Source organism: Cervus elaphus, chromosome 27 (assembly GCF_910594005.1).
Source record: "Cervus elaphus chromosome 27, mCerEla1.1, whole genome shotgun sequence".
In the NCBI taxonomy this organism is placed as follows: domain Eukaryota; kingdom Metazoa; phylum Chordata; class Mammalia; order Artiodactyla; family Cervidae; genus Cervus; species Cervus elaphus.
In genome coordinates, this window is record NC_057841.1 from 63,803,674 (window position 1) to 63,829,958 (window position 26,285).

The 26,285-nt window shown below is 44.1% G+C and overlaps 2 protein-coding genes across 4 annotated transcripts; both read right to left on the minus strand.

The window, feature by feature from the left end:
- Positions 1–34: 34 nt before the first annotated feature.
- On the minus strand, positions 35–25,954 carry LOC122684881 (serpin B3-like). 3 transcript variants are annotated; one of them, XM_043889346.1, is made up of 9 exons: positions 7,425–7,467; positions 7,174–7,262; positions 6,210–6,399; positions 5,556–5,609; positions 4,143–4,271; positions 3,388–3,505; positions 2,116–2,258; positions 1,665–1,820; positions 35–997 (listed from the first exon to the last, which is right to left on the minus strand). In XM_043889346.1, exons 3-9 carry the CDS (start codon positions 6,372–6,374, stop codon positions 584–586), a joined length of 1,179 nt encoding a protein of 392 aa, XP_043745281.1. In that variant the 5' UTR covers positions 6,375–6,399; positions 7,174–7,262; positions 7,425–7,467; the 3' UTR covers positions 35–583. The 3 variants fall into 3 exon arrangements, with proteins under 3 accessions (XP_043745281.1, XP_043745278.1, XP_043745280.1); XM_043889343.1 differs by lacking the exons at positions 7,174–7,262; positions 7,425–7,467 and adding an exon at positions 25,861–25,954; XM_043889345.1 differs by lacking the exon at positions 7,174–7,262 and having other exon boundaries at positions 7,425–7,522.
- Positions 15,782–25,947, minus strand: LOC122684883 (serpin B3-like). Its single transcript, XM_043889351.1, has 8 exons — positions 25,861–25,947; positions 24,566–24,755; positions 23,888–23,944; positions 22,345–22,473; positions 21,913–22,030; positions 20,666–20,805; positions 20,215–20,370; positions 15,782–16,607 (listed from the first exon to the last, which is right to left on the minus strand). The coding sequence occupies exons 2-8, from the start codon at positions 24,728–24,730 to the stop codon at positions 16,203–16,205; spliced, it is 1,170 nt and encodes a 389-aa protein (XP_043745286.1). The 5' UTR covers positions 24,731–24,755; positions 25,861–25,947; the 3' UTR covers positions 15,782–16,202.
- Positions 25,955–26,285: the final 331 nt, after the last annotated feature.

The window sequence follows — 26,285 nt, forward strand, 5'->3', positions numbered from 1 at the left end:
TTGTTGATAAGGAAAAAAAAGGAAAAGCAATGAATGGCATGAATAAATCATTGTTTTATTGATAATATATTTCACAAAATCAAAAACTTTAGACATGTAAGTGTCCCACATACCACCTAAATTCAAATAAATGTGAGTGCCTAGGTGAAGAGTATATATGACTTACAGTATATATAATATAGTATATGTAGTTTTTGAAGTAAGGGCTATGATATTTCAAGGTTAGTAGACGATAGAGTGTAGAAATAATCTTTTTTTATTAACTTATTTTAATTGGAGGCTAATTAGTTTGCAATATTGTGGTGGTTTTTGCCATACATTGACATGAATCAGCTAATCTTTTACAATATATTGAACATTTTGTGCAAAGAGGAGTTATCACGGGGAGATAGAGTCAGCTTCCATATGTTTGTAGAAGTAGAGAGATACACAGACGTAGTATTCATATTTCCACCAGTATATGCTCAGTGGTGACTGTGAGATTGGAAAGGAAAATGAATCCAAGGGAACCTTTTACACCAGCATTCAAGCTCCGGGAACAGCTCTCTGAACGTCCCCGAGTGTGGCCGCTGGCCAAGGACGTCTAAGGGGAAGAGACTCGGCCCCAGAAGAGGATGCTGTTGGTCTTGATGTGCTTGATGAGGAACAGGAAGGGGTGATCACAGCGGAAACTCTCAGGAAATGAGATGACTGATGTGACACGAATACCAACACTCACACCGGTAGCAGCCGCGGCCTCCGTGCCCTCCTCGGTCACCTCCACAAAGCACTTGTGGACGACCTTCGACACCACCAGATCACGTCTCCCAGTCATGCCCGAGAAGTCGGCAGCCCTGTCATTGAAGGCGTCCACCATCCCCAGGGCTTTCAGTGTGGGCACGAGGTCATAGCTCTCTTCCACTTTAAACCGAGGCAGGTATAAATCCACTTGTCTCTTCCCCATATTCTGTGGGCTCGTCCACTCTATTAACTTCTCAGCAGTGAGCTGATCTTCAAGCTGTAACAGTGGGAAAGGAACAAATGTCAGGATTCTCAGTGGTCATGGAGCCCAGCAACCTTGGTTGGAAACATCTGGGAAACCTTTATTTTAACAGTAAACATGAATACAGGAGATTCAGTGTATTAGATTTTCTCTAAGGAGGAAAAAATAAGAGAGTCCTGAATATATATCATATGATCAAATAAATGTTTTTATATATTCATAACTTTGCTATTTTTATGTATGTATGCACACACATATATACGCATATATAGAATGTCTATAGAAATGTATAGGTGTGTATGTATATGAACATGCACACATTAATGAAAGAGCATTCGTTTAATGTGAAAGTCATGTCTGACTCTCTTTATCACCCATGGTCTGTATCCCTCTAGGCTCCTCTGTCCATGGGATTTCCGAGGCAGAAATACTGGAGTGGGTTGTCATTTCCTCCTCCAGTGGATCTTCCTGACCCAGGGATTGAACCCCTGTCTCCTGTGGCTCCTACATTGTAGGCGGATACTTTACCATTGAGCCACTGATATTTAAGATACTGATGCTATTTTTTTGTTGTTGTTCTATGCTGCCAGCCAGTATCACCAATCTATGAGCAGCCCACACAAGCATTGTATCACTAGAAATTTAAGCAATAGCATGAAGCACTGTAAGTACCAGGTATTACCTTCTGCAGACCATCTACTTCATTGGGCAGCAGCACCATCATGCTTAGCTCTTCACCTTTGTACGGGATTTCCAGGATCTTGGCTTGCACGTCCTCCAGTGACACGAAATTGAAACGATTGGTTTGTTTCATCATCTGCACAGATTTACTTGTATCCTGTAATAAATTCATGTGCAAAAAGAATGCCAAGTGAGCATTAGTCCAAAAAAAAAAGGTTAATCTTATTGAGATACCAAACTCAGCCTCCTAAGAGATGATCTGGGGAATCTGTGTCTTAGAGATAAGAGTTTCTTCAAGGAATCCCACGTAAATAAAGTTCAAAAAAGGACAAGAAAATAAGCCTTGACAAATTCTATCTTATATATGCAGTTATATATTAATTACTATGTATTTAAATTTCACAGTGCATGTGTAGCTACACTTTGTTATATACATAAATTACAGACAATACCTTGTTCAGCCAAAATTTTTCCTCCACAGTACTTTCTTTCTCAAATTTCTGGTTCCACTGCCCTTTGAAATAGACGGCGTTCACCAGAACCAGAACAGTAGAGCTGTCAAGAGAGTCTTTGGGAAACAGGTCCTTGATTTTTTCTGCAAAGACAGAAAATCAAAGGTCTGTCATGACAGGCATGAGTGGTTTATCTGTCAGACGCTTTGAAAGTTACAAGTGATGATGAAATATTCACCCAAGTCAGCCCGTGAGGGACTCCATGCCCAGCGGTTCACCAGGTGAGGCTTTGCTCATGGCCCCAGCCTGATGGAGTCGGCCTGATGGGGACGCCCCTGCTCCTGACTGGGAAGGTGTTCAGTCTGTGTGTGTGGGGACATCAGTCCCCTCACAGGAATCCTCATGAACTGATTTCTGACACTTAAGATGCCATGCTGTGCTAAGCCTCTTCAGTCATGTCTGACTCTGTGAGCCCACGGACTGCAGCCTGCCAGGCTCCTGTGTCCAGGGGATTCTCTAGGCAGGAATACTGGAGTGGGTTGCTGTGCCCTCCTCTAGGGGCTCTTCCTGACCCAGGAATCCTGGGTCATCAATTCTGACAATACCTTGTGCATCAGAACTGGTTTCAGCTGATCTTTACTGGTCAGTTTTCTTCCTTCCCTTTCCTCCCTTCCTGTTCCCTCAATAGCTTTGTCTCTTGTTTCCATTCCCTGTCTTCTTCTTCATTCTGCACATGGAGTTGCCGTAGGTTAAGCCTATATTTCGGAAGGGGGATGGAGACGTTGTCCAGCCCCCTCCCTGGGTGGGGAGGACACCTGTGACAATCCTGTGGGAGGGGGATGTGGGCCAGGAGCCTCCTCCTGCAGGTGGTCATTTCTGCAAGAAGGATGGTTTAAAGGAGAGTGGCTTGTTTCCCAGTTAAGAAAGCAAAGGTGGACTCTGCATATTTTCTCTTAGGTATTATAATCCAGAAGTTAAGCCTTCAATTTAAAGAGAAACTTATGAATCAATCTGAAGTCTGAGCAGAGACTTGGGATCCAAAAAGACACTGTCATCCAGACTCAGCTGTGCCTGCAGGGGGCTGGTCCTGGGAGCCCCCCGCACCGGTTTCTCTCCTCACTGATGTGGACCGTCCACCCCCTGCAGGGCCTCCCCACCCTCTCCAATCTCATCTCACCCCGTTCCCGGCAGCCCAGTCAGGGTCCAGCACTGTGTTCACACGCAGTGGGGACTCAGCGGTGATTTTTAATGAGTGACTCTCTCATAACCTACCATTGGTTTGACTCTCCACCCAGGAATTAATCATCTTTCGACTTTCCTCTGCAGCATTTTTAAAATCAGCAGATTCCACACTGGCTAGATAAAATTTCTTAACATTATCCATGTATTCCTATGACATGAGCAGGAAGAAAGGAGGAATGAAAAATAATTTATCAGTAACTATGTTCAGTTCAGTTCAGTTCATTCACTCAGTCGTGTCTGACTCTTTGTGACCCCATGAAACACAGCACACCAGGCCACCCTGTCCATCACCAACTCCCGGAGTTTACTCAAACTCATGTCCATCGAGTCGGTGATGCCATCCAGCCATCTCATCCTCTGTCCTCCCCTTCTCCTCCTGCCCCCAATCCCTCCCAGCATCAGAGTCTTTTCCAATGAGTCAACTCTTCTTATGAGGTGGCCAAAGTATTGGAGTTTCAGCTTCAGCATCAGTACTTCCAATGAACACCCAAGGACTGATCTCCTTTAGGATGGACTGGTTGTAGGTATTCCCAAATTAAATTAAATGTGTTCAATCCTGATTAAGCAGAGTTCTATAAGCCAATGCCTAGCCCCGCCCTCACTGGTGGGCTGTCAGCCTCTGGACACTCAGCGGGTGGGGTTGTGGTCGGGGAGCCCGGCGCCCCTGAGAGTAATGCCCCCGTGTGGGTCCCCAGGCTCCTCTGCACCCACCCCCCTCCCCATTAGGAGATGGGGTCGGAGGACCCGGGGTGCAGACTGAAGGTGTGACAGACCAGGAAACTCACCTGGAGAAACGGAAACCCCTTTTCTCCATAGAGCCTGTTGGCGACACTCAGCTCATAGGCATCAGTGGATTTCTTTAATTCCGTCAGAAGCTTTTGAAAGTGATGATGAATTTTTCCTGGCTTTTCAACCTTCAAACACCAAAAAGTGAGCTCATTGCATTCTCTGTCAACGTAAACGCTACACCCCCAGAGGTCTGTTAGATCCCTGTTAGAGGGTGGTATCCCCAGGGATGATGGTTGTTGTTACTTCCCCTAATTGGTGTGTGTTACTGGATACAGCCTTCCTAATCTCTATAGTCAGTCTTCTAGGTGATTCTCGCTTCCCGCTCAAACACATTCCGCTCTTCTCTCGTTTGAACTACCCATCCAGCACCATTCCTCCACCGCATTGTGTCTTGGTTGTCTGCAATGGTTAGGGTGAACTTCTCAGCTAATCTGAAGCTTCTTGAGGGCCAGACCCACAGTGCGTCTCTAACAGTCATCAGCTGTGTGAGAAAGTAGATCTGTATGCTGTCCGAGGTTATGACATGAAGACCTGTTATGCTCCTGGTGGGACTGTCTTCTACGACCCGCTGACTCTGACCCACAGGTCCTCACACCGACGGTCACACGTCTCATGCAGGAGCAGCGTGTGCCTGGGACACTGCTGGCGGCTGCACGCCAGCATCTCTAAGTCTAGTTGAATTCACACGATAACAAGAGAGCGCAGAGAGCTAAGTAACTTCTCCAAGGAGCCAGAGCCAGGTTTTCAACTCAGGCTTGTCTCAATCCAGAACCTTAAACTTGCTGCCTAAGAGTTTTGGACTAGTCCATAAACAATAGGTCTCAGTTAATCACTTTCCATAATATATTTTGATGCCTACCTATTGGTCTTAATAATATGAACTAACATCACGATTTAATATTATCCAATAATAAAATTAATATTATGAGTTTATTAATACTATCCAATGTTAGAAACATATATTATAAATACAGTAATCATTATTTTTCTATAATAATAATAAAATACATAATGTATATCAGAGTTTTCATTTTCCTGGCACTGCTATTCTGTTTCACATGGATTTGCATGTATTGCAGCAGACATTTTATTGTCCCCAGTTAATTGGGATGAAGTCATGTGGCTCAGAGCAGTTGTATTTTCCACATTTTTCCTTCCTGAACAACAGAGCACAATTTGAAGCTCCTTTGGGTTTCAGAGCCCTTACTGTGAAGCACATGCTACTCTCCTCTCAGGATAACAAAGATGTGAAGTACATATGTAACATGAAATGAGCAACAACTCTGTCCACTGTATTTCACTTAAGATGTCCCCTAAAGATGGACTTTTCCCACTTTGTCTGAAATTCCCAGTTTAAACCATGACCCTGTTGGATACATGACTTCTAAATCCGGTGCTCTGTGACTCACGCGGTCATTTGTGGCTCCTCTTGTGTTCTCTGCGATTTTACTGAAGTGAAGGACCTGGAGGAGACAGATAGTGGGGCAAAGAAGTGTTACCCTATATATCTGTGTGCATCACAGTCGATATAAAAGAAAGAAAAAAGTCAGGAAGAAGAAAGAAAATGCAAACCAAGTACCAAACCAAACCAAAAAACCCAAACCATAGGGAACAAAGAAAAGAAGAAAGAAATATTCAGTGCGAACACTTGCTTCTTAAGAAACACAATCTGTGTGTGGAAAACACAAAGCTGCTTGATCGCTATCCACCTTAGAGAATCATGTCTCGTTTTTCATTCATCATTGAGGAAACATGGGAAGATGTTTCCATGGGAGCATGGATTTTAGTCAGTGTCTCACTTCCAGTGAATTCTCCCATTAAAGCCTCACCTCTGGTTGTTGGGCAATTGTAGGGGGTCATCCCAGCCCCCAGAGGAAGTCCAGGCACAGGAAGGTGGTGGGGAGCCCTGCGGGACAGTGTGTGCCCCTCTCTGTGCCCACCCAGTCGTGGGGCTGCTTGAGCTTCCTGTGGGACCCCCGGGGACAGCCAGACCTGTGGTCATCTGCACTCCAGCCAGCAGACAAACCATGCAAACCTGTGACGGAAAGGCAGCTGCCACCTACCTTCTGCATTTCTGATGCGGTGTTTTCTCGGGCCCCTAAGTAAGTCATGGCTAAGGCTGACGAGATACTGAAAGGGGACAGGAAGATGTTTTCCTTCTCTGATTTTCTGATCTGGTGGAACAGATCGATTGCAAGGTGGATGATTGCTTCACCGAGGGAACTCATGGTGGCCGGATGTGGTCTGGAAGTCCTGGAAGAGCATCAGATGCATTTTATAATCACTCTAGTGAAGGAAGGCTAGTCTGTAACGAGAATTTCTAAAAGAAATGCCGTATGTGTGGGTTGTGGATTTCCGGCAACTAAGATTTTTCCTTTGTATACCTATAGTAATTAGAAGACTTTAGAAATTAGGACTACTGGAGTGGGTTGCTATGCCTTCCCCCAGGGGACCTTCCCCACCCAGGGACTGAATCCACATCTCTTACAGCTCCTGGATTGGTAGACTTGCTCTCTTCCTACCATGGGTGCCACCTGGGAAGGCTGATTTATAGAAAAGTTTTCTTAAATATAATAGAAAATCTATGTTATACATTTCATAATAAGGAGATGTCCCTGTATCCATCTGATAATTAGACGACTATTGAAGTTAGTATTTAAAGAAAAGTTTTCTAAAAAATAATAGAGAATCTTTACTGTTTCTTCCTTACTGACTGTACAAGAGTGGGCAAAAAATGCTTTATAACAGATGCTTTGTTGTTGTTGTTCAGTTGCTAAGTAGTGTCCAACTCTTTCCACCCCACGGACAAGCTCCTCTGTCCTCCACTCCCTCCCAGAGTTTGTTCAAATTCATATTCATTGAGTCCGTGATGCTGTAGAACCATCCCATCCTCTGCTGCCCCCTTTTCTTTTTCCTTTCAATTTTTCCCAGCCTCCACGTCTTTCCCATTGAGTTTATAACAGATTCGAAGGCAAAACTGATGTGGTAACATCCAGCCATTTCCCATCAGGTACCTCCCTGCCTTACTTGAAGGATCTGTGGATACTGGACAGCCGACCCCTGATACACGCGCTCCCAGAGGAGTGTGGGTTTTCTTTTAGAAAGAAGTAAATTACCTATGGATTAAATCAGGAGAAAAAGTTCTTTTACTCTGGCAGAATAAGTAAAATACCATCATACCAAAAGAGATATTTAATACATGCATGATAAAACATCACAATCATTATAATTTCCAGAAAGGATTCCTGTAGGTATGCAGTGCTGCTGGAAGCACTTACCTGTGTTCCTGGAGGAAGCAGAGGTGGTGTGCTGGGCGTGATCAGCCCTGAATATATAGCCGCCTCCCGTGCCTCAAAGCAGCTGGTATTTCAAGTAGATCAACTCTTGATTTCTTCACCAGTTATTTTCAACTTCATGGGCAAGAAGTCTCTATGAGGAAAGACAAGGTTATTGACCAATTCCTGTATGTCGTTTTCTTCTGCAAAAGAAATTGTGACCTACCATCCCTGGCTCATATGAAATGCATGTACGTGCCTTTCTGACAGCAATGATGGTACACTGATGTTTCAACTTCTTCACATGCCCTTAGGAACTAGGCCCAGCCAGAAATGACCCTTAAAAATCTTTCTTCTCTTGTTAATTCATGTTGACTCCTATTTAAGACCACTTCTAACACAAACAGTTGAAAAGCTGACATTGTTTTAAGTTCTGAAAAGGCTTGTTTCTTTAAAAATATTTTGTATATCCGGGAAAATAGCTCAACGTCTCAGTTTAAGAGGGATTGGCAAAGTGTGTCAGCTGTAGGTGGAGACCAGGTATGATTTGCCTCCCCTCGAGGTTGGACCCTGGCGCGGTTCTCCCCGTGACCCCATTGTCCTTGCAGTTAATCCCAGCTGCACCCTGATTTCTGTGGTCAGAGGGCAGCTCATTTTCCTGCACATTCACTTGCTCTCAGTGAGAACAAGGGATAGAAACAGGACCCATTTTAAGGGTAGTTTTCTAATGTTTTAGTAGGAAGATTTCTCAGAAAAGTAAATAGCTTGAGCTCCAGAATTATAACGCTCTCAATCATCCTGATCTGCAGCACACCCACTTCTGATCATGACCAGAACAACAGGGTCAAATGTCTGTAAGGAAAAAAAAGGAAAAAATGTGTTCTTTGAATGGCATGGTTGAGTCTCATCACTGCAGTCTCATCTCTTCAAGCTTCTGGTGTTCCTGTAGTAGAAAAATATTAAAAACTACTGACTAGTTACAGAGGGGGTTTTGTATTCACCCATTTTCTGCTTTAACACCATATTTATGTTGGTGAGTTTGCTTCCCCCATTTCACAGATAACAGAAATGAGCCACAGAGTGACTGAACAGAAGCCCAGGTGTCTAAGGGGGTGAAGTGCCCAGGTGAGCTCTCCAGGCAGGTAGCTGGTTCCAGGAGGCTGCGTGTGTATCCACTTCCCACAGGGAGGTGTAGACAGACTCTGGGCCTTTACCGACTAATCTCCTTGTGTTTGGATGAAAAGATCCTGTGTCCTCTGCCCTTTCAGAGGAGATCATGTTCTCTCACAAAATCCGAAGGGGTGGGAACGGGTCCCTAAATTCTCCTCCAAGGACGCCATAGTCATTACGGAGGAAGGCAGGGTATCAGACACTCTTTGAGGGTTGTGTAAAATTCAGCAATTTCATTGTGGACGTGTGTTTTACTTTCTTAGTCATATACTTAAGAACGTAATGTGTGGGTCAACGGTAAGTTTACATTTGATCGATTGATTAGTCGATTTTACTCTATGATTGATTTAGAAGAACTACCAGGCTGCCTTCCCCAGCAGCTGCACCGGTTTCCTTTCCCACCAGGCTAGGAGAAAGCACGCGTGTGTGGGCGGCCAATTCTCTCCTCACCCCGCACTCAGTACTGCGCTTGGTCGGGGTCTGCAGTCCCAGCACGTCACTCACTCACAGGAAGACCCGCCCACCACAGGGTCCCGGAAGCACAGGGCTGGAGACACCAGCTGGAGGAGGGGAGACCTGTGTGTCGAAACCGCAGAGGCGGTTCCTGAGCTCAGCCCTGCTGCTCTTAGGGCGCCTCCTGGTTACGTGTGTCCTGACCCCCGGACACTGGCGGTCAGAGACCCCTGAGCTGAGACGGGTGGGCTGAGCGAGGGTGGAGTCTGCTGGAGTCTGCTGGGGGAGCTGAGTCTAAAGAAGAAGGAAACGGCAGGAGAGAAGACCCAGGGTGAAAAACGACAGACTTGAGGAATGAGAGCGCCCAGTCAGGGCTGCGTCACGGGCGCTGCCAGAGAGCGGGAGGGCCCCGGGCCGGAGCAGGGTGGACGTCTTTGGGCTCAAAGAGAAAGGGCTCTGAGCCCAGAGACAGAAGCAAGGAGCCCCGGCTGGGCCTGGAGGAGGCCCAGGGGACAGAGCAGGAGACGAGGACTCAAGGGAACCACTGACTGAGCTGATTCCTCCTGTGACTGAGTTACCGAGGCTGGTGGTGCAGAGGCTGGCTTTGAGGGAAAGGCACTAACTGATGAAGATCAAGATTTTGTTTTGGAGGAGGAAATGGCAACCCACTCCAGTCTTCTTGCCTGGGAAATCCCATGGCCAGAGGAGTCTGTCGGGCAACAGTCAGTCCAGAGGGTGGCAAAGGGTGGGACACGACTGGGCACGTATGCAAAACAAAGGATTTTGCTTACATTTAGAGTGAACTTGGTTAGTTCAAACAAGAAACCATATCACAGCTTTCTCCCTGTCTTTTTCAAAAGTGCTCCTGGCATGTATTAGACAAGGTGAAGACACCGTGATGTCACACAGTGTCACAGGATACTGAGCAATTCTCAGACCAGTTTGCAAGTCAGTACTTGCCAACCTGTCTTTGGGTATTTTCTAAATATACCAACATCATTGGCATCATGAATCCCAGAATCCAATAAAACTGAGAGTAAATGACATGTCCAGGAACCATCCCACTATTTCTAATACCTGTGTAGGTAGCTTCAAAATAGCTCCTGTTTTCCTACTGTTTTCTTCCTTCCTTGTGAAGGGCGTGAAGACTCATCAGCTTTACTGAGGTGCACATCCTAGGGGGCATTTTATCTCTTCCTTCTTACTACGCACCTGGTTATACCCATCTGCAGGTAAATTGGTTACTTGAGAAAAATCCTTCAAGCTTTCAATAATAGGATATCTGTCAATTACTGTTTTAACATTCCCTATAGATACAGATCTGTACAATGTAAATAGCATCTGAAAAGGATGAAACAGATACACCTTAATGTCCCTTAGTTGGGGAATGATCTTGTCTGTAGGTGTGTCATGGAAGACTGAGACAGTTCATTCATCACTACGCGTCTCCCCATTCTCATGCCTCCAGTTCCACTCAGGACAGTCATCCTACTCTATGCTTATCGCCATCCAACGCTCTCTCACAACTTCTGTCTCTAGAACCATTTCTACAACCCTTCCTTTCAGCAGTTTTCGACTGACATTTAACATTCCAATTGATTTTGCGTGTGTTTGCTTAAGTCACATCAGTTGTTTTCCACTCTTTGCAACCCCATGGACTATAGCCACCAGGCTCCTCCATCCATGGTATTCTCCAGGCAAGAATACTGGAGTGGGTTGCCATGCCTTCCTCCAGGGGGTCTTCCCAACCCAGGGATTGAACCCGGGTCTCTTATGTCTCCTGTGTTGGCAAACTGGTTCTTTACCACCAGTTCCAACTGGGAAGCCCCTTGAATTGATTAACATTATATATTAAGGAAGGACTGAGTAAGTCCTGAGTCACAATTTTATTTTATAACTTCTTATCATATCAGAAAAATCGCACTGCCTCCCAGATTTGCTTTTATGGGTCTCTTAATTTTTTGATAGAATGAAGAAAGAGAGAGCCTTTGCTTCGTGCATCAGCTAGAAGCCACTGACTCATGGCCTCTTACATTTGAAGGAAGACTCTTGATTCCATTTGAATGTAGGGGTGATCACATAATGTGTTTGATTATCTATTTTTAAAATTTCTTACTGATTCACTCTCCATTCATTGAGTTCTTAGTTATGTTCTATGACTTAGTACTGAGCTTAGTGAAGGGTCTCTACCACAGTGCTAGAAGCAGGCACTTAATGACAAGGGAGGTTTGCCAAGGCTCCTTTACATTTGGTGACAACTGACTTCCTAAGCCTCATCCTCTGAGACAAACTCTGAGACCATGATAGCACCATCCAATCTCTACCTCATGACTTCTGCAACCAGCCTCTGTGTTCCGGGAAATGATTCTGGCTTTAGCACCTATCTCAGCAGGACCGCCAGGGACGGCTGTCATCAGCACCTTCAGTTTCTCAGTGATCCAAGCAAGACAACGTCAACTCCCGTAGACTCCAGGAAATATCTATTATTGCACAAGAAACGCCCGACTCTAACACGTTCCAGGGATTTCCTCCCTGCATTTGAAGACCACTTGACAAAACATCCTAATTACCTGTACTTCAGGTAAAGATTTTTTCCTGAAATTCAGGGCATTTCATTGAATGTTGATTTACAGTGTTGTTTTGATGAGGTTCATGCCCTTCTTTGACTGGATTTTTAATTGCTGAAGTGGTTGATTTTTTGCTCTAGTAAACTATCGTGACTTAACAGCTTAGGCTGGAGTGTGAGGTGGGACTTCTCCTCTGCTCTGGAGGCGTGTGTTAGGTTCCTAGGACCTCTGTCCTGAGCTGCCCACACTGAGGTTTAAAACCACCGGTGTTTGTTCTCTCCCGCTTCTGAAGGCTTGAGGTGTAAAATCTGTGCTCTCAGGACCACACTTCCTCGGGAGGTGCTCGGGGAGAATTCTCTTTCGCTTTTCTACCTCCTGGTGGTTCCTAGAGTTTCTGGGCTTGTGCCTCTGTCTCCACATGACCGTCTTCTCTGTGTCTCTTCTCTTCATATAAGGGTCCAGTCATGGACTAGACCCAGCTTGAGTCAATACGATCTTATGTTAACTAGTTATGTCCATGATCTATTTACAAATAAGGTCAACTCTGGGATTAGAAATAAACTGGGGGGACGGGGCAGAGGAAGTTCTCTTCATTCTGGTCCAATCAGCAATCCCATCAGCCAAACTGAACACTTGTAAGAGTTTGGAGGGAAGCCATGGCAGTATTTTTCCATGACTACGAGACATTTATCTGTATCCATGCGATCCTGAACCAGCCTGCACAGCGCGGACACTGAGAGGTCCACGGACAGGAGGCCATCCTCTTGGCGACACCCTTGGAGCAGCTGGCCGGGTGGCGGCGTTGGAGGCGCGCAGGAGGCGGGCTCAGCAGCCTCGCAGGGCCGGCCTGAGGGTGAGGGCGGCTGTGTCGTGGCTCCTGCGGTTCTTCTCCTCCCAGAACCCAGAGGGGTGAGGGAGAGATGCACTCTGGCTTGTTGCTGGTTTCGGGGCCACTTCTCATGGCAGCAGTTCAGAGCCCCAGGAGGTAAAGTCCCAGTTTCAAGGGTGGAGATGGGAGGGCAGCATGGGAAACTGGCTGCCACGGTAGTGACTTTTCCCGAGGCCTTCCCAGAGGGTTAGTTCCAAAGCCGGGGTGTATTTAATGGTGGAGCCCTGCTGACCGAGCTCCCTTGTTTAGATGCTGTGTGTGTTTGGTGAGACAGACAGAGAGAGCGTGTAGGGAGGCAGGGAGAGGAAAAGAGGGAGAAAGAGGGAGAGAGGTGGAAGGGAGGGCGGTGCAGAGGGAGGCGGAGAGACTGAGGCCCCTGCGCAGACGGGGGTCCTGGAACCTTCAGAGCTGAGTGCTTGAGGCTGGAAGGCTGCCCCTAACACACACACCTTAGAGCGAGCCTCGAGGTGCCTGTGGAGGCATTATTATTGTATGAAGCGTTAACATCTCAAGGGATTGTGTTCTGTCTCCAAACTTAGCTACCTGAGAATCTCTTGTGTTCTCAAGGGCAGGTTTCCCAACCTGCCAACATTTCACAAAAGATCAGTGAACTTGTCGCCTCCCTCAGATCTTCCTGATGAGAAATGCCCGGGAGCAACAACTGGTTTACTGATGGATCAAGACGCACAGGCCCACTCACAGGGCTTCTGCTTCCCTGTCTTACAGATTCCTGTAAGCTGTGAAGCGTGCAGCTTCAGAAGGGTAGTAGTTTAGCTCAGAATGACTTGTTTTGGAGATAAGATAAGGCAGGGTGACAGAAGGAGTAATGACAACTTTTCACTAATAACTTCTCAAATCTTTCACTATTTTCAGATTGGGTTCTCTTCGAGACCCAACCAGAGGAGCATCTGGAAATCTACTGAAACTAAATGTGATATTTCTACCTATAAGTTTACACTGGACACATTTTTATGTTATTCCTGATACTTATTCAGACACAAGGAAATACCAAAACTTGGAGTGTTCAGTGGTTATGTAGTTTTAAGGTATGTTGGGTTAAACCTGTGAATGAAACTTATAAAATTTCTTGCCAATAACAGTGTGTTGTATTCAATTAATATATAAACTTTGTGTTATTAATCTGATCATAAACGTCTTCTCTTGTGAAGGTGATTCCTCATTTATTTTACCTCTGGAAATGTTTAGTGATTCAACCTGCCAGTAGCAAAGCTCAAGACGCTATGCTAGCCACACAACCAACGAGTGTTTAGGAGTGTACATCTTTATCTTAAGTGAAATAGCACAGGGACATTATGCTCTGATCCATCTCATTCAATCAAATACTAGCCTTCATGTTTATAATTGTCTATCACTTTTTTGTATTTTTCACTATTATTTCCTGTGATCGTATTGTTCTAAGTGTTTCAAAGGTCTCTTGTATTGAGATGTAACTACATTTGTTGTTGATTAGTAGCTCGGTCGTGTCTGACTCTTTGCAACCCCATGGACTATAGTCCGCCAGGCTTCTCTGTCCATGGGATTCTCCAGGCAAGAATACTGGAGTGGGTAGCCATTCCCTTCTCCAGGGATCTTTCCAACCCAGGGATCAAATCCATGTCTCCTGCATTTTCAGGCGGTTCTTTACCACTGAGCCACCAGGGAAGCCCAACTACAGTTATTCATAGTATAAAATTGTCATGTAAGTGGAATTACGTAATATGTACTCATTCTTTTCAGTTTCCTGTTTGCACAGCATAGCGTGTAGGAGTTTAACTTCAGTAGTTTTTTCCTTTTTATCTCTAAGTACTATTCTTTGGTTTGTATTTTCGTTCACGTGTTTTGTTCAGCTGTTAGACATCTGAGGATTTGCCAGCTTTTTGGCCATTACGAATAAGGCTTCAGTGAACATTTGTGTCCTAGTCCTTTTGTGGTGGATGTGTTCATATCTCTTGGGCAAAATCAGGATGTGGAATTAATGGTCTGGTAATCATCTGGTCATACTTTTAACTTTGTAAGAAAGTACTGATATGTGCCACTTTGTATACTTGAGAAAGACTCTCTAGAAGTGCATTTCTAAGCCAAGGAGATACATGGTTTTCTGGAGACATCACCCAGATGGCAGCATAGGAGACCCCTGTTTCCCCTCTCCCTTAGAGATCAACAGTGTGACAGCTGTTCTTGAACAACACCCCTCCCGAAAAAGAAATGACAATACTGTGATGAGAGAGTGGTGTTAATGCAAACTGCACTGGTGGTCATTTTGTAGAAAATAAGTGTATCAGATTTGTATGTAGAAAATGAGTGTACCACATGTTCACCTTCAACTTACTCAGTGCTGTGGGCCAATAATATTTTCATAAAGATGGAAAAAATAAAATTTCAAGACTCTTTTCCTAAGTGGTTGCTGCTTTCGTAAGTGGTGTGGGAGAGTTCTGGTTGATCCACATTTTCTGCACACAGGGTTTGACCAGTCTTTTAATTCTAGCTGTCTCTAAGCCAATGGGGACAAGTTGGTACCCTGTGGTATAGTGTTATTTAGTCACTATATCATGTCCAACTCTTTTTTTACCCAGGTCTCCTGCTTGGCAGTCAGATTCCTTACCACTGCACCACCAGGGAAGCCTGTCCTGTGTTGTATATGCATTATATTCTTTATTAAGCATCTATTATCTTTATGTTTAAAATCACATATTGATTTTTATTACTTTCTGTTCAAAAATAACTTTCTTCATGTACGAATGATGTACAAAGAGCTGTACATATTTAATGTATGAACGACATGAGTTTTGAGGTGAGTATATACCTGTGAAACCATCATGCCAATCTATGTAATAAACATATCACCTCCAAATGATTCCTCTTGCCATGAGAAAAGTTATGTTTAGGAAATAAAATTTGTTGATTCTTGACATTTATGGATTGGTGGACTTCAGGGTCATATGTCAGCCCTTCTTCTTACTATATGCTCTCCCAGTCTTATGCCATCTTTTCTTTAGCTACAATTACCATATTTCTCTCAGTAACTCTAAAATTTATATCATCTGTCTTATCTATTTAGAGATTCAGTTCATATCCCATCTCTGAGTTCTAGACGCTTATATTTAAGCTCTTAACATGGGTTACCAAGTCTTTCATGTTCTGATAAGAGTCTACCTTTTTAACCTCATCATGCTGTACTCTTTTGATTTTCTATATGTGATAATATCTTTCTATATGATCTTTTCTATGTGTGGTGGGTCACTTGCACTTTGTTGAGAAGAGAAAAAAAGATGAGCAACAAATGACATGAATCAACCATAGTTTTATTGATAATGCATTTCAGACAACTAAAAAATTTAGACATGAATGGGTCCCACATACCACCTGAACTCAGATAAATGTGAATGTCTAGGTTTGAAAAGTAAATATAACTTTTGAAATAGGAGTTATGATAGTTCAAACTTAGTAGAAGATAGAGTATGGAAATAACTTTTTAAAATATAGTGAACATTTTGTCCAAGGAGTTTTCATGGGGAATAGAGTAGGTTACATGTGTTTGTAGAAAGAGAGAGACAGACAAACATAATATTTCATCCAATACATTCTCAGTGGTGACTATAAGTTTGGAAAGGAAAATAAATCCAAGGAGATTGTTACACCAGCATTCAAGCTCCGGGAACAGCTCTCTGAACGTCCCCGAGTGTGGCCGCTGGCCAAGGACGTCTAAGGGGAAGAGACTCGGCCACAGAAGAGGATGCTGTTGGTCTTGATGTGCTTGATGAGGAACAGGAAGGGGTGATCGCAGCGGAAACTCTCATGAAACGGTGCTGATGTTAAAGCAACACTCACACTGGTAGCAGCTGCGGCCTCCGTGCCCTCCTCGGTCACCTCCACAAAGGACTTGTGGACGATCGACGACACCACCAGATCACGTCTCTCGGTCATGCCTGAGAAGTCAGCCACCCTATCTCGGAAGGCGTCCACCATCCCCAGGGCTTTCAGTGTGGGCACGAGTTCATAGCTGTCTTCCATTTTAAACCGAGGCAGGTATAAATCCACTTGCCTCGTCCCCATATTCTGTGGGCTCATCCATGCTATTAACTTCTCAGCAGTGAGCTGGTCCTCAACCTGTAACAGTGGGAAAGGAACAAATGTCAGGATTCTCGGTGGTCATGGAGCCCACCTAACCTTGGATTGAAATGTCTGGAAAACAATTATCTTCACAGTACACATGAATACAGGAGATTCAGTTTATTAGGTTTTATCCTAGGAGGCAAAAAGAGTCCTCGATATATATTATATAATCAAATAAGTCTTCTTAAGATATGGGTATACCAGACCACCTGACCTGCCTCTTGAGAAACCTGTATGCAGGTTAGGAAGCAACAGTTAGAACTGGACATGGAACAACAGACTGGTTCCAGATAGGAAAAGGAGTTCATCAAGGCTGTATACTGTCACCCTGCTTATTTAACTTATATGCAGAGTACATCATGAGAAACGCTGGGCTGGAAGAAGCACAAGCTGGAATCAAGATTGCCGGGAGAAAAATCAATAAGCTCAGATATGCAGATGACACCACCCTTATGGCAGAAAGTGAAGAGGAACTAAGGAGGCTCTTGATGAAAGTGAAAGAGGAGGGTGAAAAAGTTGGCTTAAAGCTCAACAGTCAGAAAACTAAGATCATGACATCTGGTCCCATCACTTCATGGGAAATAGATGGGGAAACAGTGGAAATAGTGGCTGACTTTATTTTTTGGGCTCCAAAATCACTGCAGGTGGTGATTGCAGCCATGAAATTAAAAGACACTTACTCCTTGGAAGGAAAGTTATGACCAACCTAGACAGCATATTCGGAGAAGGCAATGGCACCCCACTCCAGTACTCTTGCCTGGAAAATCCCATGGACAGAGGAGCCTGGTAGGCTGCAGACCATGGTGTTGCTGAGTCGGAAACGACTGAGCGACTTCCCTTTCACTTTTCGCTTTCATGCATTGGAGAAGGTAATGGCAACCCACTCCAGTATTCTTGCCTGGAGAATCCCAGGGATGGGGGAGCCTGGTGGGCTGCCGTCTATGGGGTCGCACAGAGTCAAACATGACTGAAGCGACTTAGCAGCAGCAGACAGCATATTAAAAAGCGGAGGTATTACTTTGTCAACAAGGGTCCATCTAGTCAAGGCTATGGTTTTTCCAGTAGTCATGTATGGATGTGAGAGTTGGACTATTAAAAAAAGCTGAGCACCGAAGGATTGTTGCTTTTGAACTGTGGTGTTGGAGAAGACTCTTGAGAGTCCCTTGGACTGCAAGGAGATCCAACCAGTCCATCCTAAAGGAGAACAGTCCTGGGTGTTCATTGGAAGGACTGATGTTGAAGCTGAAACTCCAATACTTTGGCCACTTGATGCAAAGAGTTGACTCATTTCTAAAGACCCTGATGCTGGGAAAGATTGAGGGCAGGAGGAGAAGGGGATGACAGAGGATGAGATGGTTGTGTGGCATCACCGACTCAATGGACATGAGCTTGGGTAAAATCCAGGAGTTGGATATGGACAGGGAGGCCTGACATGCTGTGGTTCATGGGGTCACACAGAGTCGGACATGACTGAGTGACTGAACTGAACTGATATACTCATGACTTTGCCATTTTTATCTACATGGGTGCTTGCGTGCTTAGTTGCTCAGTCGTGTCCAACTCTTTGAGACCGCATGGACTATAGCTTACCAGGCTCCTCTGTCCTTGGCATTCTCCAGGCAAGAATACTGGAGTGGGTTGCCATTTCCTTCTCCAGGGTATCTTCCCAACACAGGGATAGAACCCATGTCTTGTACATTGCAGGCTGATTCTTTACTGTCTGAGCTCCCAGGGAAGCCCCTTTATTTATGTACTCAGTGCATCCATATGTATAAATACCCAGGGCTTCCCTGGTAGCTCAGCTGGTAAAGAGTCCACCTGCCATGCAGAGGACCCTGGTTCAATTCCTGGGTCAGGAAGATTCCCTTGAGAAGGGATAGACTATCTACTCCTGTATTCTTGCTCAGAGGATCCTATGGACAGAGGAGCCTGGCGGGCTACAGTCTGTGGGGTCGCAAGGAGTCGGACATGGCTGAGTGACTAAGCACAGCACAGCAATGCACATAAAGATACAAATGTGTATATATGCACATATATATGCAACTACAGGATGGTTAAATAAAACTATTTGTAGAAGATGAACTGTCCATTGCTTATGCTGTTTATCTCTGGCATGCTTGCTTTCAGTAGACTTCTCTTGTTAATTTCTTTTGTCCAAAATTTTTTACATAGTGCATTTACAGCTTACATCCTAATTTTATTCCTTTTTCTTGCTTGATCTATTTGTAAAATTTTTCAATAAATATTTCTCTAATTAAGTTTATGTTGCTATATAATACTGTCATTAAATTTATACTCAGTATACATTTTTATTTATTTAATATCTTTTAAGCATTCACTACATGTCAGTTTCAAAACAAAGATAAGGTAATACAAATACATACCGTTGTTTCTTATTTAAAATTTTTCATTATTTTGAGTCACTTATGTCCAGCAACTTTTCCTTTGTTTCAACTTGTTGCTATAGGATAAAATCCTAGGACAGATATTCACAATGTCACTGATAATGGGGAATTTGGAGCAGGAGACAAGTATTCTGAGGACTGGTCACACTGACTGCAATATTACTTTCCCTATGAAGTTTTGATTTCCAGTGTTACCATGTATGTATTTTGAGTGTGGCAAATTTACTGCCTCTTCTGTATTATTATCAGCTGTTATAATATTTATAGATGGTCTTTCATGGAATGTCCTTTTTTGACAGATGGTCTTATTGGTGGTTTTATATATTAGCTTTATGATAGCAATGCTAAGAAGAAAATTGTATAATTCCCCCTCCTCCCACCTTTGAACTCCTAGAAATGAGACTGTGAATGAGTTTTGAGTACTTAGAAACCAAATACTTCCAAATTAAAAACTGGGATTCAAGATAAATCCATTTGCTCACAGTCTAAGAAACCTCTGTGAATTAGTGGGCTATAAGGAAACTTTTCTATCCCTGGGGCTCAGCAAGTAAAGAATCTGCCTGCAAAGGAAACACAGGAGACTCGAGTTCGATCCCTGGGTTTGGAAGTTCCCCTGGAGGAGGAAATGGCAACTGGCTGCAGTATTCTTGCCTGGAGAATCCCATGGACAAGGAGCCTGGTGGGCTGAAGTCCATGGGGTCACAAAGAGTTGGACATGATGGAGCATGAGCATGGGTACGATGGAAACTCTGTTGCTTTAATTTTCTTGTTTTGTTTGTGAATAAACTTGCAAATATTTCCATGTGTCAATTATATATGTGTTAATTTCTTCATCTTCAGATGAGTCGCCTGGATTACAACGGAGATTCTTATAGTTGTAAGATACTCTTACAAGTTACAAGTTACAAGATACTCATGCTTGTACTTAGGTATATTGTTTTGTCAACTGACATTCCATAGTTTCATCAGAATATTATTCTGACCCATCGTGTGCAGATTTTTGTACACTCTTCATATTATACTGTGATGCTTAGCATTTATGCTTAGCATATGTAAAGTCATATGATGACTTTACATTTTTGTTATGTGCTTGAGCTCTGCCAATCACTATCATCATACTATGAGCAGGCCAGACAAGCACTGCATTACTAGAAATTTAAGCAATAGCATGAAGCACTGTAAATACCAGGTTTTACCTCCTGCAGACCATCTACTTCATTGGGCAGCAGCACCATCATGCTTAGCTCTCCGCCTTTGTACGGTATTTCCAGGATCTTGGCTTGCACGTCCTCCAGTGACACAAAATTGAAACGATTGGTTTGTTTCATCATCTGCACAGGTTTGCTTGTATCCTGCAATAAATTCATGTGGCAAAAAGTGCTAAATGGGTATAAGTCATAAAGAAAGATAATCTTATTCAGATACCAAACATATCCTCCTTCTAAGAGATGATCTGGAAATTTTGTGAATTAGAGACAAGAATTCCTTCAGGGGATCCCAAATAAATAAAGTTAAAAAAAAAAGACAAAAAATAAGCCTTGATGAATTCTATCTTTTACCTACAGTTATATATTAATCAATACATATTTACATTTCACAGTGCATATGTAGTTACGTTACATTATATGCATAACTTATAGACAATACCTTGTTCAGCCAAAATTTTTCCTGCACAGTATTTTCTTTCTTAAATTCCTCTTGCCACTGCCCTTTGAAATAGACAGCATTCACCAGAATCAGTACAGAGCCACTAAGAGAGTTTTGGGGAAACAGATCCTCGATTCTTCCTGCAAAGACAAATTATAAATTATGAAAGGCACAAGTGGTTTGTCTGTAAGATGCTCTGAAAGTTACAAGTGATGATTAAATATTCATACAAATCACCCCCTGAGGGACTCCATGCCCAGTGGTTCACCAGGCGAGTCTTTGCTCATGGCTCCAGCCTGATGGAGTTGTCATCATGGAGACGCTCCTGCTTCTAACTGGGAAGGTGTTCAGTTTGTGTGTGTGGGAACATCAGTCATCTCACAAGGAATCCTGATGAACTGATTTCAGTTGATTTTACTGGTCAGTTTTCTTTCTTCCTTTTCCTCCCTTCCTGTTTGCTCAATAGCTTTATCTCTTGTTTACTCAATCCTTCCTTCTATTCTTTTTTTTTCTTCCTTCTATTCTTCTGCTCTTCCTCACTTTATTGTTTGATTGCTATTTTCAAATTTGAACTTAGCAATCAGAGGAAATGGGCCTGAATGTTCTTTAGGACAAATGATATGAACACTAAAATCTAGAACACGTGCCCAGACACCATTCCTTGGGGCGTATTTGTCTTTATTCTCAACTTTGAGTTGCTATAGGTTAGATATGTATTTAGGAAAGGAGACAGGATAAGGTTCATGGTATGGAGATGTTGTCCAGCCCCTTCCCTGGGTGGGGAGGACACCTGTGACATCCTGTGGGAGGGGGACGTGGACCAGACATCTCCTGCTGCAGGTGGTCATTTTGGCAAGATGAGTGGTTTAAAGGAGAGCGGCTTATTTCCCGTTAAGAAAGCAAAAGGGAACTCTTTTCATATTTTCTCTTAGGGATTATAATGCTTAAGTTAAGCCTCTATTTTAAAGAAAAATTTATGAATCAACCTAATGTTTGAGCAGAGACTTGGGATCCACAAAGACACTGTCATCCAGACTCAGCTGTGCCTGCAGGGGGCTGGTCCTGGGAGCCCCCCGCACCGGTTTCTCTCCTCACTGATGTGGACCGTCCACCCCCTGCAGGGCCTCCCCACCCTCTCCAATCTCATCTCACCCCGTTCCCAGCAGCCCTGTCAGGGTCCAGCACTGTGTTCACACACAGTGGGGACTCAGCAGTGACTTTTAATGAGTGACTCTCTCATAACCTACCATTGGTTTGACTCTCCACCCAGGAATTAATCATCTTTCGACTTTCTTCTGCCGCACTGACAAAATCGGCAGATTCCACACTGGCCAGGTAGTATTTCTGAACATTATCCATGTATTCCTATGACATGAGCAAGAAGAAAGGAAGAATGAAGAGTAATTTATCGGTAACTATGTAGATATCCCCAAATTAAATTAAATGTGTTAAATCCTGATCAAGCAGAGTTCATAGACCAATGCCTAGCCACCCCTCATTGGTGTGCTATCAGCCTCTGGGACACTCCAGTGGGTGGGGTTGTGGTTGGGGAGCCCGGCACACCTGGGAGAAATGCCCCGTGTGGGTCCCCAGGCTCCTCTGCCTGTCCCCCCACATTAGGAGATGGGGCCCAAGGACCCGGGATGCAAACTAAAGGTGTGACAGACCAGGAAACTCACCTGGAGAAATGGAAAATCTTTTCTTCCATAGAGCCTGTTGGCGACACTCAGCTTATAGGCATCAGTGGATTTCTTTAATTCTGTCAGAAGCTTTTGAAAGTGATGATGAACGTTTCCTGGCTTTTCAACCTTCAAACATCAAAAAGTGAGCTCACTGGATTCTCTAACAATATAAATACTGCACCCACAGAAGTCTACTTGATCAGTACCTAGATTTTGGTATTTCTGTGGATGACTGTTGTTCTTTCCTCTTATTTGGTGTATTTTACCAGAAATATACTTCATAAACTTACATTCAATCTTTCAGGTAATTCTTTCTTCCTTCTCCAATAGACTCCAATCTTTCCTCGTTTGAACGACACGTGCAGCACCATTCCACCCTTGCCTTGTGTCTTCACTGTGTTAAATGTGTGTGTGTGTGTTAGTCACCAGTCATTGCTGACATTTTGTGACCCTGTGGACTGCAGCTTGCTAAGCTCTTCTGTCCATGGGATTTCCCAGGCAAGAATACTGGAGTGGGTAGCCATTCCCTTCTCCAGGAGATCTTTCCGACCCAGGATCAAACCCAGGTCTCTCGCATTGTGGGCAGATTCTTTACCATCTGAGCCACCAGTTAAGCCCCTTGAATGTTTAGGGATCAGTTAAACTTGAGCTTCTTGAGGCCTAATGCATCGTATTGCATCTCTAAGAGTCATCAACTGTAAGAGAACATGCAATTTGTGTATTGTCCTAGATTATGACATGAAGTCCTGTTATACTCCTTGGTGAGACTATCTTCTAAGACTGGTTAACTGTGCTCTACGGCTGTTCACTACGATCACACACAGTGGTTGCACTTCCCGGTGTGGGAAGACTGTGCTCTACGGCTGTTCACTACGATCACACACAGTGGTCATACTTCCCGGTGTGGGAAGAGCGTGTGCCCGGAACACCGCTAGCAGCTGTTCGCCAGCATCTGTAAGTCTTTAGTTCAGTTCACATGAAAACAAGAGAGTTCAGAGAACTAAGCGACTTCTCCAAGGAGACAGAGCCAGTGCTTGTCTCAGTCCCTGGTTGGGGAACTAAGATCGTGCAGATGGCATGGTCAGCACACAAAAGGAGCCCTTCAACATGAAGCTCCTTAGACCCTCTGCTCTGAAACACAGGCTTCTCTGCAGAAACCAAGCGTCTGATATGCAATGTGACTTCAGGAATGACTCTGCTCGGTCTGTTTTGCCAGATGCCCCGTGCATGTGCCCTCAGTAGTGTCTGACTCTTTGCGACCCCACGGACTGTAGCCCACCAGGCTCCTCTGTCCACGGGGTTTCCCAGGCAAGTATATTGGAGTGGGTTGCCATCTCCTTCTGCAGGGGACCTTCCCGACCCAAACTCGTGTCTCCTTCATGGCAAGTGGGTTCTTTGCCGGCTGAGCCAACAGGAGAGCATTGTAGCCTAGGATGTCCTCTAAAAATTGACTTTTCCCAGTTTATCTGAAATTCCCAGTCTAACCAATAACCCTCTTGGATATATGACCTCCTTCTAGATCCAGTGCTGTGTGACTCACGGGATCTTTTGTGGCCCCTCCATTTGTGTTGGCTGTGATTTCACTGAAGTGAAGGACCTGGAGGAGACAGGGAGTGGGACAAGGAAACTTTAGAAATCTACGTACTCAGGGTAAATAAAAAAAGAAATAAAGAAGGAAGGAAAGAATGAATCCAAACAAGCAAAACAAATTGCTAAGCAACAACAACAAAACAAACAAACAAACAAAAAAAAAAAAACCAAGGAAAAACCCAAAGAGAATCAAAGAAATGTTCAATACAAGCATCTGCTCCTTAGGAAACACAAACTGTGTGTGCAAAGAACAGAACTAATTTATAACAAGTCACTTCAAAGAATCCTGGTCTATTTTGTAACCATTGTTGAGGAAACATGTTAAAAAAACACTAAAAACATGGGTTTTAGTCAATGCCTCACTTCTACTGAACTCTTCCATTAAAGCCTCACCTCTGGTTGTTGGGCGATTGTAGGGGTTCATCCCAGCCCCCAGAGGAAGTCCAGGCACAGGAAGGTAGTGGGGAGCCCTGCGGGAGAGTGTGTACCCCACTCTGTGCCCACCCAGTCGTGGGGCTGCTTGAGCTTCTCGTGGGACCCCCGGGGGACAGCCCGACCTGTGGTCATCTGCACTCCAGCCAGCAGACAAACCATGCAAACCTGTGACGGAAAGGCAGCTGCCACCTACCTTCTGCATTTCTGATGCGGTGTTTTCTCGGGCCCCTAAGTAAGTCATGGCTAAGGCTGACGAGATACTGAAAGGGGAATAGAAGATGTTTTCCTTCTTTGATTTTCTGATCTGGTGGAACAGATCGATTGCAAGGTGGATGATTGCTTCACCGAGGGAACTCATGGTGGCTGGATGTGGTCTGGAAGTCCTGGAAGAGCATCAGATGCATTTATAATCACTCTAGTGAAGGGAAGTTTGTTAGTCTATAATAAACTTTTCTTAAAAGAAATGTCTTGTATGTGAGTTGTGGGATTCTGCCAACTCTGTGTGTAGGTACTCAGTCCTTCAGTCGTGTCCCACTCTGCAACCCCAGGGACTGTAGCCTGGTGGGCTCCTCTGTGCATGGGATTCTCCAGGCAAGAATCCTGGAGTGGGTTGCCATTTCCTTCCCCAGGGGATCTTCCCGACCCAGGGATCAAATTCATGTCCCTTGCAGTGGCAGGTGCATTCTTTACCACTGCTCCGTCTGGAACTATAGCTTCTTTCCTTTTACTTTTAAAGTTGTTTTCAATGTATATACTTCATACTTAGAAGACTATAAAAAAACTTTTGTAAAAACTAATAGAATATCTGTATCTTTTCTTCCTTACCTGCTGTACTAAGACTGGGTAGAGAAGACCTTATAACAGATACCAAAGCAAAGATTGATGTGATAACATCTAGCCATCTATCATGAGGCACCTCTCTGCCATTTTTTAATTTAAGAAAACTGAAAAAAAGTGGGCTGCACTGGGTCTTTGTTGCAGTGAGCAGGCTTTCTCTTAATTTTTGGAGAATGGGGGCTCTTCTCTGGGTGAGATGCACGGCTTCTCTCTGCGGCGTGTCTCCTGTTGTGGAGCTCGGGCTCCAGAGTTTCGGCTCCTTAGCTGTGGTGCCCAAGCTTAGTTGCCACGCGGCATGTGGGATATTCCTGGAGCGGGGATGGAACCCGGGTCCCCTGCATTGGCAGGCGGATTCTCATCCACTGGACCACCAGGGAAGCCCTGCATTTTTCTTGAAGGGTTTGTGTGTGCTGCACCTCCTACCCCTCATCACACTTCCTCTTAAAGAAGCATTTGTTTTTGGAAATAAATAAATTACCTAAAGATTAAAGCAGATGAAAAATTGTTTTACTTTTGCCCTGGCTAAATAATAACATACAATCAGACAAAATGAAACAGATAAATGATGTACAATTGTATAGATAAATAACAGATCATTGTTATTTTCAGAAAAGATTCATGTAGCTCAGCAGAGCTGCTGGAAGTGCTTACCTGTGTTCCTGGAGTGAGCAGAGGTGGGCGGGCGGTCTGTAAGCCTGTTCTGTGAGCGCTCAGCTCCTCAATATATGCCTCTCTCGATTCCTCCCTTTTTTCACAGAAGCTGGTATTTCAAGTAAATCAACTTTTGGTTTCTTCACCAAGCTATCCATCACTTTCATGAGCATGAAGTCTCTATGAGTAAAGACAAAGTTATTGTTCTTTTCCTGTATGTCCTTTTCTTTTGTGGAAGAAATTGTGACCTGCAATCATTAGCTCACATGACTTGCATGTACGTGTCTTTCTAAGACCAGCAAGAATAAAGTTAAACTCCAACTTCTTCATGTGTCCTAAGCTACTATTCCCAATGAGAACCCTTAAAAAGTCTTTCTTCTCTTACACATTGAATTGTCTTCAAGGCCACTCATAGTACAATTCTA